This window comes from Saccostrea cucullata, unplaced genomic scaffold (genome assembly GCF_032062105.1).
Source record: "Saccostrea cucullata isolate Sc308-1 unplaced genomic scaffold, CSIRO_AGI_Scuc_v1 ctg233, whole genome shotgun sequence".
Lineage (NCBI taxonomy): Eukaryota > Metazoa > Mollusca > Bivalvia > Ostreida > Ostreidae > Saccostrea > Saccostrea cuccullata.
Genome location: NW_026925526.1, coordinates 28,651 through 40,821, shown reverse-complemented (window position 1 = coordinate 40,821; position 12,171 = coordinate 28,651). Strand labels below are relative to the sequence as shown.

The 12,171-nt window shown below is 33.7% G+C and overlaps 1 protein-coding gene across 1 annotated transcript; it reads right to left on the bottom strand.

Moving 5' to 3' along the window:
- Nucleotides 1–603: 603 nt before the first annotated feature.
- On the bottom strand, nt 604–8,686 carry LOC134269111 (uncharacterized). The gene is made up of 10 exons (XM_062751333.1): nt 8,343–8,686; nt 7,130–7,204; nt 3,614–6,919; nt 3,195–3,386; nt 2,841–3,050; nt 2,487–2,624; nt 2,007–2,374; nt 1,787–1,877; nt 1,597–1,676; nt 604–1,478 (listed from the first exon to the last, which is right to left on the bottom strand). The coding sequence occupies exons 1-10, from the start codon at nt 8,404–8,406 to the stop codon at nt 1,422–1,424; spliced, it is 4,581 nt and encodes a 1,526-aa protein (XP_062607317.1). The 5' UTR covers nt 8,407–8,686; the 3' UTR covers nt 604–1,421.
- Nucleotides 8,687–12,171: the final 3,485 nt, after the last annotated feature.

The following is a 12,171-nucleotide window of genomic DNA, read 5'->3' as shown; positions in this document are numbered from 1 at the left end:
TTCATTTTAAGTATTTAAAAGAGCTATTAATTTTTTTGTTAAGAATTATTTATGTTCATCAAGTATTTGTTATATTTATTGTCACCTCAAGAGTGTAACGAATTCATTAATCTGATATATACAGGATATGAATGAAGCCTTTTGTTCAACGATTTTATTATCATATTTTTTATGAAAAAGAAATTGATATCTTTGTGAAAAATCTGAACAAATACATATTGAATTGTTTTTTTTTTCTTTGATACTTGATTCGAAATTTCATTACTTGAAATGATGAACTGAAAATATGGTAAATATAATATACTAGTACATGTATTTGTATATTACAGAATGATAAAAAAGAATGTACAAAATGCCAAGCTTATCGAGCAATTCGTTAATTTTTTTCATCAAATTTAATAATATTAATTCTTTAAAACCATTATTACAATAGATCTAGATTCAATCTTAAAGAAAAAAAAATACATATATCTTTTCTTTACACGGAAGTTTATTTTCTGTTAAGTCCAATAAATTAGTATTTTAAACAGAGGAAGAGAGCGATTCTTCTTGGAAGAGAAATTCTTTAGATATCGGTTATAAGTGAGAATAAAATAAGTACAATTTGTGTCTTTTCTTTAATAATCTACATATCATTAACTTTATTTTTTGCAACATACAGACATGTCATCTTTCATCACGGAAAATAACAGAAATATATGTCCAAAAAATATATCTATACTGAGAACTCAAACACACAGATATCAATTACAGCCATCACTAAATTGAAATTGACTCCATTTCCGCCGCTCATACATGGTATGTACAGATATAATCATAAGGCTGTAGTAGAACGTAGATATATGATAAATAAATAAGTTATAAATGATGCATTACATTTCAGTTCATCATGTAACATGCCAACGAATGAAAATATATGGAAATAATGTGTTTGACACAATTATTATCACAAAATAAAAATTGTGACAAAAATAACAATATTAAACATTCATGAGGTTTTGTATAATTGGAATATTTCAAAAGTAATGGACAATAAATTATAAGTTCTAATATGAGATATGCTATGTGTGGTAAAGGTCTCGCACAATATTACCAATGTATACATGTCATTTCAGTGCGCCGCTGCACCAAGTCCGTTCCAAATACGCCTTATCACGTATTCTTTATTCTGTGAGTTTCTCAATTGGTCTCATTTATATTCAGAAGACCTTACTTAGGCGTGTCTCAAAATCTTCGGTTAATTCCCGGTGCCATAAATATTCACCGCCGTCAGATATGACAAGTCATAACACGAGGGAATGTGTAAATTTGTCACGATGTTCATTGTTGTATAGGGATATGTCAGTACCAAAGTTAAATGTCTTGTTTTTAGGGATTTACCGACTGCTTGATGGATTTCTTGTTAGAGGTACCACTGGTCATCATGTGAAGATTATGTACTCAAATTCTTCTGGGATACATCCATTGTAAATTTTAATCTAAAAGATCAAGGTTATGAAAATACACATTTATAATTCAGTGGTTTAAAAAGATCAAGATATATAATTTGGTGAAAGACATGTGTGATATTTATATCTGATGTGAAATGTCACTTACATCATCAGCATAACCTCTGAACCCATCCTCTCTATTACAACCCCCAACTTGAATAGCGGGGTGTCTATTGGGAATCGAACCTGCAACAATAAACAGTTGACAATTAGTCCAGTTTTTCATAAGATCATTTTAAAAACAAAGCCTTTAGATAACAGGACAATATATAGAATAGAAATTATTAAGCAGTTACCTTCCACTGGTATGGTTTCTTTTTTGTCATTAATGCTTGCAGTAAAAGTGTCTCCAGCATAGACATAAGTAGCTGTATTCCATTGAAAGGGCTGAAAAACAAATAGTATCATAAAAGTATGGAGTTCAGTGAATTCACTACAGCATCGAGAAATGAAGGCAGGAAACAGGAAGTTGAACATAAAAGTTAGGCAGAAACGTCCATCTGTACGTTAACCTACCTCATAAGGCAGCTTGATGACATTATTTACTTGTTGATTGGTACTCAATTTAAAGGCCGCTGTTTTTGTTCTTGTATCAAGTCGAATATCAACAGTAGATCCTATTGGAGACCCATTACAGTTGGATACAAGTCCCATAGGATTTTTAGCGTATCCATAAGGAAAGAAGCGAATCTGAATGGCCAGTAAAGGACCAAGTTCCACATTGGCATAACGCCAAAAAGAAAGCTTTCCACGTCCAAAGAAGAAACCAGTGCCATCTTTTAAAATCACACCTTCCTTGCCCATTCCATTCATATGGCCGGACTTGTCGGTAAATGCTGCCGGTTCATCTCCCTCAAAGTCAATCAACGTATCAGGATTACAAACTGGATGATAAGAAATATACATATTTTACGACTTGAAATTTGAGTACAATGTTTAAGATTTAAGTTTGCTATAACAAAAATCAAAATGATTTCATATAACAGATAGACAAACCTTCTCCTGGCGGCTGTATGTTACTCCTGACACATGTGCACTGAACCTCATCAAAGCGAGTTCCAGGCGCACATTCTTGTTGTCTAAATCCGTCAGTAAACGAGGTTAGAGAGCCTTGTACAGCTGTCCAAATGCACTCTGCACAAACGATGGAAACTCTTAGACTTACGTTTTTGCTCCTTTTCACAATCAATTTATTTATTATCATGAAAATTTTCTAGCTTTTGAATGATAATCTTTGCCATATCAGATAAAATATGATAACTTTTCATATTAAACTGATTTTCATATATAGTAGTAAAATAGTATTTTTTTAAAAGCAAATTAGAAAATTAAAAGGACAATATGACTTACTCTCGGGTTTCTTTTCTTGTTGTGGACCTAATTCACTGGGTAGGTCATTGTCTTTGCAAGTTAAGTCTGGGACACAGGTTTCTGTAATCCCATCGTATCGATAATTTGGACTGCATAATTCAAACTCTGACATCCCCCGATTACATTTCCAAAAATATCGACATCGTCCCAAGAATGGATGAGTCTTCACAGCTGGATTCTTGCAAGGGTCTAACCAGAGAGAAAGAAACGCTTTTTTCAGTAAATTCATAGTTTATAAGAATGAATCTGTGCATATTTATTAATTTATCATATTGTTTAATGTTTACATGAATATTCAATTAAAACGTTGTTTTAACTTGTTTTTCTGCTTACCAGATGGACAATTGACATAAAGGGATTTCTGGCAGGCAAGAGTTTCTGGGTTCCAGAAGTTTCCAATCGCACATTCTTTTTCAAACGCTCTTACTTGATCACCATTTTTGTGACATTCTACAAATCTATTACAAATTCCAGCTTCACTTAGGTAACATACGTCACTGACATAGTGGCATTGATGGCACACACCTATTAAGACAAAAGCACAAGAAAGACATTAAACAATACAATATAGACAGCAAAGAATATTTCTGAATTATTTACAACTAACAAAAAAAGCATATTGTGCCCGCTTAATTATAATTAGTGAGGGTTTCAGAAGTGTTCTATTGAACAAGTCTCTGTCTCCATTTTTTTCTAATTATTTGAAATTGTAAAAATATATTCACTTCTTTGAAACGAATAATAATACTTACTCGGAGGAAGTTCCTCCTTAGTAACCGAATCATTCTGGAGCTTCATGACCAAAGTCCTATTGACAGAAAACAAAGGGGGCACAGGTGTTAGTTCTGGTGCTTGTGTAAAACTAAAGGGTGTGGTTTGTTGCAGTGGTTGAGCGTTCCGAATGGGCATTGGATTTTGGCCGTTGCCCACGTTAGATAATTCTCCTCCAGAAGAAGAGCCCACATTTATTGCTGGAGGTCGCGGTAAAGCAGAGAGTCTTCTGTCTGTTCTTCTCGGCGTTCGCATTTCTGGTACGTATGGAACTGCATTTGGTATTGACTTAACAAGTGGAACATTCCTTTCACTTTGTATCGATGGGACTATGACCGTTGTCGGTCTCAATTCATTCAATCGATTTCCAGGGGGGTTCATAGGAGTACCATCCTCTATAGAAGGATTTAACCTTCTTCGTCTAGAAATCATTGGCGGTGGTGGTAGATCGAGATTGTCATTAGACGATCTGTTTCTGCTTAAATTCCTGTTTCTGACACCTGTGGTTGATACCGAGCGTTGTCTGTTTCTAAAACCAGAAGCAACTGAAGGTTGTGGTAGTGTTGTTGGTCTTTCAGTAGTTGTTATAAAAGTTTGGAACTCTAATTCAGAAATATCACTACCGATATTAATTGGAGGGGGATTGTTTTGAGAAAATGAGTTTGGCCTTAGTTCTGGTTCAAGTGGTCTTGAAATCGTTGGAACACGAAGATTTAATCGCGCCTCCGTAGTACTTACAAGATTTGGGTCCCTGGTTATTGTGTATTCTTTAATTTTCATTCTAAATGGACCAGAAGATTGGAATCTTTGAAGCTGTGGTTCAAACTCAAAAGAATTAGCTTTCTGATTTGGTCTTTGTGCTTCATTTGCAGACACAACGTTTCTAGATTGAGATCCTTGATTCTGGGGGCCAAAGGCGAAAGAATTATCTCTCCGATTTGAAAATTGTGATCCTTTTGCAGGATTTTCTCTTTGTTCTGTAGAAGGTTGGTTAATGCTGGATATTATATTATTATTTTTCGCTGGCGTTCTTCCATTCCTGCTATCGGAACTTGAACGAGACCAAAATGTATTCAACACCCTTACTCCCATGTTTCTACGATTTGGGGATGAACTACCTTCGGATTGTCTATATCTGTTTCGATTTTTTTCCCATTCATTTCCCATAATTTGATACCACATTTCATAACTATTGTCCATTTTGTTTTTAAAGGACTGTGCATTAGTTCTTAAAGGCTGTGAATCTCCAATGTTTCTGGGATTAAATCTTGCAGCGACAGGTCTAGAAGTGCTCTGTGTTCTTGGTACTGTGTTTTGACGACTGGATCTAGGGTTATATTCTTTAACAAGTATCGGCGGCATTGTGTCACTAGAGTCAGAAAATGCTCTTTCTTCCACAGATCTCTGACCTTGGTAAAACGGCTTTGAGTTGATAGGTTGAGAATAAAAGAATGCGTTGTCGGATTGTCCTCCGGAAGCCCTCTGATAAAATGGCATTCCTGGTTGGTCGAATCTTGCAACAAATTTCTTATTCTTATCGAGGAGAGCATCAAAGCTGTTTGAATTTTGATTTTGACTAAGATCTCTTGCTCTTGTTCCAGTTCTGTTGTCTCGTATTTCAGATCGCCTACCAGCTCTTTGTGTATTTCGATTATTAAATTGATATTGAATGAGTGACATGCCACGATCTCTTTGTCTTGTGGCAGTTTCTCTTGGGCGATTTCTTTGTTGGTCAATCGCAAAGGGGTATGCGTTGGCTGTTCCAGAGTTTCTGTCAGGAATAGTCTTTATATCTACTACGTTGGTACCACCTGAGGCTTCTCTTTCTGGAATAACTGGTTTGTATTGGAAAGTCTTTGATTTTTGGTTAACATTTTCACCAAAGTCAGTCTTATATACATCTGAAGGTGGTGGAGGAGGAGGTGGTATAGCAGCGGAAATTCCTCTCAACCTATTGCGAGTAATTGTAGGCCTTCGTGTGTTTGTTTCAGGGGATCTAGTGGAAGAAACTGGGATAGATCGCACCTCTGTCACAGTATCTGTTCCTCCTGCAGAAATATCAGGTTGAACAGTCATTTCAATGCCTCTAGTTGTAATTTCTCTTGTTGTAAGTAGAGTGGATTGTGTTGTAAATGATGTCTCAATCTCGGATGGAGAGATCTGCCCTGGAAGACTATCTTCTATTGGAGGTAGAACTGGAGGGACAGGTTCCCTAGGAACTACAGGTCGTGCGTCTTCAATAGCAGTTGGGACTGTGGAAACCATTTCTTGAGTAACCATTGGTTCTAGGCCTTGGTTGGGAGGAGGGACAGGTGGGATAGGTCCTGGAGGAATAACAGGTGTGTTGTCTATTGGGGGAAGGACAGAAGAAATTTCATTTTGTGGAGGTGGAGCTGGAGGGCCTGTGAAAGTTGTGTTTGGATTTTCTTGTAGAAAAGTTTCATATTCCTTTGTTGCCTGTTCGTAATCAGCCCTCATGTCCGCTGTGCTTTGTGACGTCTCAGTAGTAGATGCTTCTAACATTCTATCAGTGGCTTCAGGTAAATTAGGGAAATCAGTTACATCTGGTACGTTTAATACCTCAGAAGGTATTCCTTGATCGACAGCACTTGGATCGCTTATGGGGGTTGTGATGCTTATTTGTCGATTTTGAGCATCAATATTTGTACCGATATTGTCAGTTGTATTCAAGTTGACTAAATCGTTAGCATTTTGAGTCACTTCGCCTTCCACTGGGATTTGTTGTTCAGTTACTGTGTCTATTACATCAGGAACTTGTGTAGGGAGACTTGTAGTCACCTCCTCTGCAAGAGATGCTTCTTTTGCAGCAGCAAGCAATGAGTCGTTTGTTGGTTTTGAACCAGTGAGTAAAAGCATATCATTTCTTCCATCAAACGTGCCGTTAATGTCAAAATTAGAATCCACTGTTGTGACAGGAACAGTTGAGTCCACAGCTACGTTGCCAGGAATATTATCGGTAGCCAGCCCGCCATCTCCTACAGATATGACCTCCGGTCCAGATTCTATCAAATTTGTGTCAATGACACCAGGAGGATCGGTTACGATATCACCTGTTCCAGGTTCCGTCGAAGTCGTGGTCCCATCCATTGGAGGAAGGTCTGTAACAACTCTTTGTGTAACGGTTATCGGCTCATTGGTCACAACATCAGCAACATCTGAGGCTATGGGTTGGGAAATAGGATCAGAAACTGAGTCAATGGCTGGTGTGTCTCCCAGTAAAACTTCTTCATTGGTGTTTGTAGCAACCAAAGGTACATCAAAAGGGTCTGTAAAGTAAATTTTAAAATTGTAAAGTTTTTAAACTTAGTCTTGTAACGTCACTGTCTCTATGACATTTTATATCATAGCACTGCAAACATTTTGGAGCGGATACTGATAAACAAATATATTTCTAGAAATTATCATTTACCATACATAGAATAAATTATGTCGAGGTTACAACGAAAAAAAAACAAAGCAGGATGAGTTCCACTTACCACCCGCTGGCGGTGGATCGCCTGGAAATGCAGGCATGTCAGGAATCAGACTGGTGTCCGTCACTTGGTCCTGTCCTGCAAAGAATAAACAGGGTTATCAAATAAAGCTCTTGTTATGGGATGGAATATGGTATTCCAATGTTGAATGAAAACAAGTGATTATTTTTTTTTCAATTTTGAAAAAATACAATGAAAATATTTTTAAAAATTATCTAATTATACTTTACAACTGCTGAAAAATTAAATATTAAACATTTTAAGGTTTTCAATTTCATTTGATTAATCATATGACAAGCGTAAAATATTTGTAAGACTGAAATATATGTATGCTACGAAAGACCAGATTTTTTGTCTACCTTAGGTCTTTTGTCAAATTTATCCATTTTAATGCGACCTCATAACGGTTTATTCAAAATGAATAACACTACAATCAGTCAAACTTCAACAAATGTTAATAACTAAATTTCAGATCGTGATTCCATATATGTCAAAATTTTCATAATTTGATGATCCGCTGATTTTTGATATTTTCTCCATATAATCACTTTTTCTATCCTTATCTAGTTCAGGAACTAAAAAATACCTTTATTTACCTGTGTAAAACCACTAATCTGTCTGCTACCTGTAGCTTTCTTTTCTTCGATGTCAGAAGATTTACTTTTAACCTTTTTACGTATTACAAGGATGTAAAGATATTAAGCAACTTTCAGCAGTGAATGAAAAAAAAATTAAGTTGAATTTTAGTTGATTTTCATTTATAAAAGAATTAAAACTTTAACAAGGCAAAGATATCGATATTTTCGTAACTTAAAGCTCAGTGTCAATTTATCATTTTTTCTACATATACTCACTTAAGTACCTACATTTTTTAAATTTCAAACGTCCTTTTAAACAAGTGAATATATAGTGAAATCTTGGCAAAATAAAGCTGTGGTTGAGGCATACGCCAGGGATCATAACTCTTGTCAAACTTATTGCTTTTTCTAAGTAACATAATTTATTTTCAATTAAATAAAAAAAATGGTTCCTAAAAATGCAAAAGTTTCCATTTTAAAAGGTAGTGTACTCTTTGTGTGTCCATGGCATTGACATCCTTTTTATTATCCTGAAAGTTTTGCAAAATTATGGAATAATGTTTTCAATTTTTCTTCTTTTATTCAACAGAAAACTTTCTTTTTTTTTCATTCTTTAAAAATATTGAAAAATCACTTACCTTTAGAAAATGAAACTAGTATCACAATAAAAAATAAGACATGTTTTCCCTTATTGATGGTCATTTTGAGTATATATATCCAATAATAAAATTTCTTCACTGAAATAAAGTAAATATCCTCTTAAGTTCCTTAGTTTGTGACTGTCATTGAAATGCCTGTATCTCCTGTCTTAGTAAGACACACTTTTCGCAAAAAGACTTGCACACGTTCTTATATCCTTTAGTTTTCTAAACTGGCCGAAAAAAAAAAAACAGCGGTGATTTTTGTTCGCAAAATAAGTCGTATGTGTTTATTCCAGAAAGAGAGAGACGATTGTAGATGTTGCGTCAAATTATGGTCCTTGTGTCACGCGGTCTTGTCCTAAACACTTTACCTGCATCGTCAATTTATACTTCTAATTAAAATATAGCATAAAATTTCATCCTTGAATGAACGCAAAAAGTCGATGGTGAGAAACAAACCGACAATTAATGCGTTGCATATTATAATTTTGTTAAATTTCGTGATTAGAGAGCAAGTGTATTCTTGTTCTTATTGACAACCAGTAATTGATAGCACCAAATATAAAGTTAAGATTATGCAAATCAATTCTAAATTATATTTAAGGATAAATATAAGGATCCAAAATAATCATTTATCGGTTAAATGTTGGGATATTCCCTGTGCTTGCAGTCCATTTATTCTATTACTTTGTCATTTGTAATATTTAGTATATCATTTTCTAAACCTCCTTTGTTCAATAATTCAGAAGTGAAAAAGGATTAGATTATACGATCAGTGTGTATTTGTCTCAGCTAATAAATAAACAGGTAATAGCATTATCTTTATTTGTAAGGTTCAATTTATCTATTTTGATTGTAGTTTAGAGGAATTGGGATTTAATTCTACAAGTGTTCATCCAATAAACTTATACACATACCTTCGTTCTATAGAGGAAATTCTTCAAAATTCTATGTCAGTTTTGATTATTTTTAAAATTCCCAAAATCAAGTTGAATTATTTGAAACCTATAAAGTATTCTTTAACTTCATAAAAATCAAACAAAAATAATAGTGAGTTCCAGTAAATGCTCTACTAAGGTTCTTTCTTTACTTCTTACTAAATTATGAAGAGGTTTTATTGTGAAACAAAATATTTGATGAGGTGTAAATCAGATGTGGAAATTTAAAACTTCAAATAACTTTTGGAAATTTTGAAATCCCAAAATTTCACCAAAATCAACCACATCAAAACTTGAGACTTCTCAACTCTGTTTGGTAAAACCATTCCCCACGATAAATTCAAAGTTCAGGCTTTTTGACATCGTTGGCAACTGCTTTATGAAGGATATGGAGATAACGAACAGTATTCAATATCAAAGTCCATAAAACAATACAAAATAGGAGCAGAGCAAACAAGATCCTCTGAAACATCAGAGGTGCCATGGAGGAGTGAGCATCCCCTGCTGACCGGTCACACCCGCCGTGTGCTCCTTGTCATGATCGGAAAAAAACGGAAAAATCCGTCTTCAATTCAGTGTATAAATAATGGACTAACAATTAGTATGAAAAGCGTCAATCAGTATTTGACTCAATGATAAATTGTATTTGCTGACAAGGTCATTGTATCGCCCATAGAACTTATGAAATGATGACTTTAAACGCGACTGCTGATATTCTTGTTTCATCAACTTGCTTGTCAATAATTTACCTCGTTTTAGAAATTGTTCATACGTAGAGCATGCTCTTGCGTATCGAATCAACTGAGATATATACACATATATACATACGTTTATCCAGAAAATGGAACTAGTTTATTTACTTACTTGTACTTGTCGTTGGTCATTCCTATTGGCAATAGAATTCTGAGAATGTGGTTGCGTTGTAATTAATTCATTATTAAAATGCAGCTTCTAAGCAGAGGCTTAAAACAAGGGTTTATTCAAAATAAATACTCTAAAGGTATATATCCTATTTATGAATATGACAAGTATTGTTCATCTTTTTAAGTGAACAAGACAACTGAAAAGAATGAAATGTAAAAATAATGGACATTGATCATTCGCAACTGTCCAATATAACATTAAAAATTAAATTAGCAGAGTAAACATGCACTTTTTAAAGCATCACAGATGGATCAAGTACCATAGATGAATTAGCATCCCCTGTCGATCAATTAAATTTCTGTGTAACTATAGTTCGTGATCAGATAAACGAAGAAGTCTGGAATCAATTCAGTAGGAGAATAATGGCAAAACAGTAGGTATACGAAATATGTCAGTCAACAATTAACCTAAGCAGATTTTGCTTTCTTTAACACGATCATTTTAGTGTCCAAAGAGCGAACTTTTAAGTTACTAGTAATTTCTGTTTACTTTTTTAAATCGTCAAATTGAAAATTGATCTTAAGTTCTTTCTCAACATGTGTTTAGACTTATCTCTGCACGAAATACTATTTATTTTATTTTACGAAGTCTAGTTCTTGGTAAGTGAACATTTACATTAACTTCGAGACTGGTTCATCAACATGGGAAAAAAAATAAGATGATAATTTATTAGCATAATTGCTTACAATAATTCTCTATATCTATTTACATGTATAAGAATCTCTTTCATTATACATTTAGAGCATTCCGATGAATTGGGTCAAATTGTTTTACTGTCTAAATATTTATAAAAGAACACCGAAGCAACTTGAGCTGATCAATTGAAAAATATATATTTAAAAAATGACAAAAATGTCTACATATTTTTTTTATGATAAAAGATACTTTGAAAGTAATCCCTTTTCATTTCCATGGATTTCTTTTAAATCTTAGTTTTATAATAATCTGTCTAGCTCATTGACGTGGGAATTTATTTATTGTCATGATAGCACGATGAGATTTATGTACTTAATTGAGCATATGTAGAAATTTTTAGGGGGGAAAACCATAATGTCGCAAAAATGGTACTAAGTAACATTATTTATAACAGCTTTCATTTCAAAAATATCTTTCCATTAAATTGAATGAGTCAGAAATATACAAGTTTTACTCAGCAAATTATTCAACGAAATAAGACGCGTAATTAAAAAAGAAATCAGTGATATGGGATAAAGAGAACAAAATCAATAAATCTTTTTAATTGACGCTTTATGAATAACATTCCACTATAATTATTACAAAATTAGGATTATTGGTATAATAATGTACAAAGCGTGATATGGATTTATAAACCTAAAACCACATTTATAACTGGTTTATTGTAAAAGATTTTTTTATTGTGTACCTCTTTTGTGGAGATTCTAGTAAATACTGAGAAATCCGGCACACCCTTCTCTCAACTTATGCTAAAAAATGATATCATTTATTTTAAGATGCTTAACTTAGTAGTCGTTACCATTTTTCATGACAAGAGGACTTCTCTGCCATATATTTAAATTGAGATAATATCTTCATTTATAAAATATATAAAATACCAAAGATATTAATCCTGGGTAACAACTTGTTGTTGGGTTTTTTCTTCTTAATTAATGAAATGTTCATTTACATAGACTTTATCATCTATCTCGGTTCACCACATTTATGTACAGTGTATCACCATTATGCCACATAGTTGTTTCTCATACATACATCTTAAGATAAATTAATATTTCATAAATGCGGAAATTTTATTGTATGAGAGAAACAGTCAATATCCTGTGTTATTTTTGTAGTTGTTGTTAGAAATTCTGTTAAGAAATGTATAGTTACATGGAAATATATATGAAATATGCTAAGATCGAGCATGGAATTTTTCCCTCGCTCAATTATTTTGAATATCTTATTTTCATATTTGGATATTTAAAACAACCAAGCTCTATGATAAA